Raw genomic sequence first — 5,034 nt, forward strand, 5'->3', positions numbered from 1 at the left:
ATGTGCAAAAACTTCCAGCCAGCTAACACAATTGAGAAGAGCTTGGAGTGTGAGTGTAGATTTGTGTGTATGGTGTCATTTTACCATTTTCAAGGTGACAAGTTTGTCAAGTGTGCTGAAATTACCGGGATTTGTTAATGACTTTCTGACCATTTTATTTTTTCTTTAATTTCCTTTCCTTTTTTGCTGGTAGGTATCTGTATTTATTATGATCTAGCAGGAAATGTGCCTTTGTTCTCATCAGTGGCATCAAATTCAAGAGATGTTACCTTGTCGCTCTGTAATCGGACTCTTTGTTTTTCAGTGAGAATTACTTAACGATATGCTCCATTAACTGTCTGGGCCGTATCTTCAGTTCTTACCAAGCTGTAATTTGTGAGTAACTCTTAATTAAATGGTATAATGTATAATCCTGTGCCATTGTTGTTCTTTCCTTTTTCTTTGGTAGAAATGTCTATGGTGGAAGAGCTGCTTTATAGAAGTTATATGAAATACTGATTCTGTAGAAGGTTTTTTTTTTTCCATTTTGTCCTGCTGTGTTACCTAACTGGGACAATTCAACTAGCTTGATTACCAATTTGTTAATGTTTGTAATAACAAGTGTACTTTATAATAACAAGCTTGTCTTGTATTGAAGGAGTTAGTTTCTCATTGAATCCCTAAAATGAACGCTGGTGTGGAATTTAATCACACACACAGATGACAAAACGGAGGGACAGAATTTATCTGTTTTGTGTATTTCATTATATTGTGCCTTGCATTATTGTATTGTACCAATGCATAATCTTATTGACATCCATATTGACGGAGACACAAATGGCGACGAAGATGTGTATCTCTTACGAGTGCCTAATAGGTTACTATGCATAAAATCCTCGGACAGTGTTCTGTACAACCGTAATCACAGTTTCGCAACACTTTGTCGACAAGACTTAAACAGTAAAAGGGTATTGTCATCATAATTATGCAACGGATTAGAAGAAGATACCAATATTACGATAGGGGTTGGGCAATGCTGTCATGATATCAATAGAGCAGAGATAATGTCTCCGTCCACAGGAACTCGCAAGCCATTTATGAGAACAGACGAGGGTTTCATAAAAATCAAAGGTATGCCATGTCCATCTGTTGACATTGTTGAAACTCTCCATTTCGAGAGACAACTTCCAAAACAATTTCCTCTACTTCTTCAGGTGTGTAAATATCTCTCTAGACGGTGGCCTACATACTGGGCAGATTCTCGAGCACAAGAGTGAGATATCTTTGGTTATCTCATCATGGATACGACGGAGAAGCTGATGATGGAGTCAAAGACCCGGCTAACCAAGAGGCTTGTTGTGGTTGCCATCTTTTTAGCTGTAGTCATGGACAACGTACTATATATGGTGGTTCATGCCATTCTTCCAAACTATCTTCAATCTATCGAAGCATTCCAGCAGGAAGTGGCTGTCACATCCCGACTAAACCGCAGTGACTCGTGGTACGTCTCGGACAGTGGACTAGATCATAACATTGACGGAGGTAAACCCTTCGGGATCCTGTTTGCTGCGAAAGCCATCTTTCAGCTCGTTATGAACCCTGTTTCGGAGGTCCTGATCGATAAGACTGGCTACACTCCTCCTATGATGATCGGACTTGTTGCTACTGTCCTTGCGAACATGTTTTTCTCCTTCGGAAAGAGTTACGGATTACTGTTTGTCGCCAGGAGTCTGCAGGGTATCGGATTTGCATTTATCGACACAGCGGGTTTCGCTATGGTAATAGATCGTTACCCCTGCGGATCAAAACGAGACCTCGTCGTAGGGATAAGTCTGGTTTGTGCCGTTGGAATCCGACTGACTTTTACGTCATTTAGATTCCTCATGACGCAACCATTTACAGGATTGCTGTTCTTGGCAGGAATGCTTGCCTCCTTGTTGATTATTGCATTTGTCCCCGTTCCTAGGGGTACTTTGTGTCTCTTGGCCTGTAAGCACTGCACAGAGGACAAATGGCAAAGGCCGGGGGCAATGCGATTCTTCAAGTATATCGTGAATCCCTACATCTTCTTTGCCGCTTGGGTGTTGTCCGTGTCGAACGTCGCAGTAGCGTTCCAGGAACCCACCATGTCTGTTTGGATGGATGACACCACGTGTGCTCTAAGCTGGCAGGCTAGCATAATTTGGTTACCAACGTTCCTCCCATACATCATAGGCGTTTCGACCACTGTAAAGTTGGCAACTCAATCGTCTCAAAGGCTATTGAAGATGGCAGTCATGGGCACAACGATCATTGGAATCAGCTCTTGCTTTAGTCATCTTTGCAAAACTTTCTGGACATTAACATTACTCCTCTGCGGCATCGGCTTCGGCAGTGCATTGGTCACTTCCTCCCTTTTCTCAACCGCACGCCATCTGGGCGAGCAACATAGGTTAAGGAGTGTCTGTGTCATTGCTCGCATCTTGCATTCAGTATTATACGCAGTTGGCCCTGTCTTCTCTGAACAACTTGTTCAAGATATGGGCTATCCTAAACTCAGTGTTATTGTTGGCGTCTGCGCTCTTATTGCTTACATGCCAATATTATTCATTCTCTTCAAAGTCCATCAGGCGTCTTCAGAATCTGATGTGATTGTCGTTTGTATTCAGTGATGAGAGCAGATAGGCCTAATTTGTATCACGTCGGTGGTGTAATAGACATGTCCTTTATACCCCCATCCCACTGTAGACGGCGATTCCGCTACGATCATCAGAAATCGACAAAGCGCGGCGGATCGTGGCTTGATCGCTTTAAATCTCTCCATCGTATCTTGAGCGTGTCAGAAGCGCGGAGGGTCGCCACCATCGCCGCCAAGTTTTGAACATGTCCAAAACTTCCGTAGCGAGAGCGCCGTGGTTTTAGAGCGTATTACAATTTCAATCGCCTCACAAGCGCATTTAAAGCGCCATATTCGTAGCTCTGACGGGGTAGCAACGCGTAAAGCGTAACTCACGCACATCGAAAGCGGCCGGCCCCCATCGCTCATGAAAATTACCACTCTTTTATACGTAGTACTAATATACGTACCAGGCACCAACCATGGACGAAAGAGAGTAATGCAGCCGATCAGCTTAGGAAGTGGATATGGAGTAAAGCGTATAAATTTCTTTTTCCACGTACACTCCGTACGAATCTACTCTGTTTGTTGAATTGTTTGTTTGTCTTTTGCAAGTCAATGCAAGAAGATGAAGTTGCAATCTTTTCAAATAATTTATGTTTAGATTTACCAATACGCCATATAATCTTCGTTCTGTTGGTACTCTTGTTCTCCCCAAACCCAAAACTCAATACTGCCGCAAATCTTTTAGTTATAGAGGATCGTGTTTATATAATAGTATCAAATCTTCAACAAGTTAGTGTATATGTACTTTTTTCTTTCTTGTTCTTTTTTCTTTGAAGCATGATGTATATATATTTGTTGAATTCATTGATTTGGTTTATTGCCATTATGGCAATGGTACATGTAATAGTGTTTATATAACTGAAATGTATAGTAGTGGATGTTATTTTAAGTTTATGTAGTGTAGTTTTTGTTGATACAAGTTTGTATGTTAATTTCAGATATACCGAGTGTGTTTTCTTCTGGACCCCTCGGTAGAACATGTCAGCTCCATCATGAGGGCGGAGCTGAGTAGGGCCATCCAGCTGCAGTTTCATGTACTTTTGTGATAATTTCTTGGCATTTTTCAATAAGAAGTGTTGTACATATTTTATTTTGCAGAAATAAAATCAATCAATCAAGCAAGCAAGCAAGCAAGCAAGCAAGCAATCAATCTATCAATCTTCATAAAATTGGCTCCTTGTAGCTCGGATACGATTTGTAGTTTGCTCGTAAGCCGGTTCTTTCATACACTTTTCATCCTTTATAGTAGAATGGATGACTTAACTAATAGTGCAATTTCACATTATAGGTTCTAACTGGTGTGTTCTTAGAACGCTTAAGATGTAAGGGTGAAACCATATCCTGCATATCCATGTTGGTTTGACACTGACATCAGACTGAAGAAATTCAGTCATGAAACCCATTTTATACTCCGATCGTATATCACTGTTGTAGCGAGGTCTTGATAAGCATACGAATATCTCAACACAGTCGGTTTGATCGCAGAAGCAGCGCGTCTCGTCGGCCTGGGAATGCGGCAACGTGGCAGAGTCGTATTATAATCGTGGCACTATCGCCTACAGCGCAGAGTGAGCAGAGAAAAACCGTTGTGTAGTCGCCTTGCAAGCCAAAAATGGAGATGGAGCACGATTTGCACCACAATTTCTAAATTTTTCACAGATCGCCATGGTAGCAATGGTAGCCATGGTCGCCTTAAATTCCTAATGAGATGGGGGCCTTAGGGAGATGGCGACGTACGTGATGTCAATATTGTCACGGTAATGCTGCCTGTTGAATATGTTGTATATCAATGGGTGTGAGCATAATAAATGATAGAAATTCACAAATTTTGTGAAGTATGCTACATTGTAAATCAGTGTATGTTGGCCCTATATCAACGTGATACTACTTATCTATGAGTAGTTTTGACCAGTGTCGTATCACTCCTCTGACAAGGCATCCCCATTATATACCGATACTGGTAGGCCGAATCCTTTTTAGAATGTAAGTACAGGTGTATAGGTCATTATTATTTTTATACCTAATAACCTAAATGGACTTTCGTTCAGCCTTTCGAAGACGATGATAATTATTGCATGTTTTCCAAGATGACAGGCCTAATGGGCAGTGAGCAGAGTACAGTGAATAAAATTAGGCCCAAGGCGTTTATGATATAGGCCTATATATAGCTGCAGCGCCCCCCCCCCCCTCTGTACACACACGCGCGCACACACACACACACACACTTTTGACTTTTCATTAAAAAAGTACTAACCACAACAAAACTTACGACTTTCTGAAGGTTCAAATCAAAAAGACGAAAAAAAAATATAACATTCATGGAAATTGCAAATGACTAATCTGTCACCTCTTTTCCAATGAACCAAAAGGTCGGGTGTGGAGATTTTGCATTT

General features: G+C 41.3%; 1 protein-coding gene across 1 annotated transcript; it reads left to right on the forward strand.

Moving 5' to 3' along the window:
- Window positions 1–1,277: 1,277 nt before the first annotated feature.
- Window positions 1,278–3,653, forward strand: LOC139711572 (vesicular acetylcholine transporter-like). Its single transcript, XM_071623449.1, has 2 exons — window positions 1,278–2,131; window positions 3,617–3,653. Exons 1-2 carry the CDS (start codon window positions 1,278–1,280, stop codon window positions 3,651–3,653), a joined length of 891 nt encoding a protein of 296 aa, XP_071479550.1.
- The last annotated feature ends 1,381 nt before the right edge of the window (window positions 3,654–5,034 follow it).

Source organism: Diadema antillarum, unplaced genomic scaffold (genome assembly GCF_040938485.1).
Source record: "Diadema antillarum isolate AM-2024a unplaced genomic scaffold, OU_Dant_1.0 seq00001671_RagTag, whole genome shotgun sequence".
NCBI classification, from domain to species: Eukaryota; Metazoa; Echinodermata; class Echinoidea; order Diadematoida; family Diadematidae; genus Diadema; species Diadema antillarum.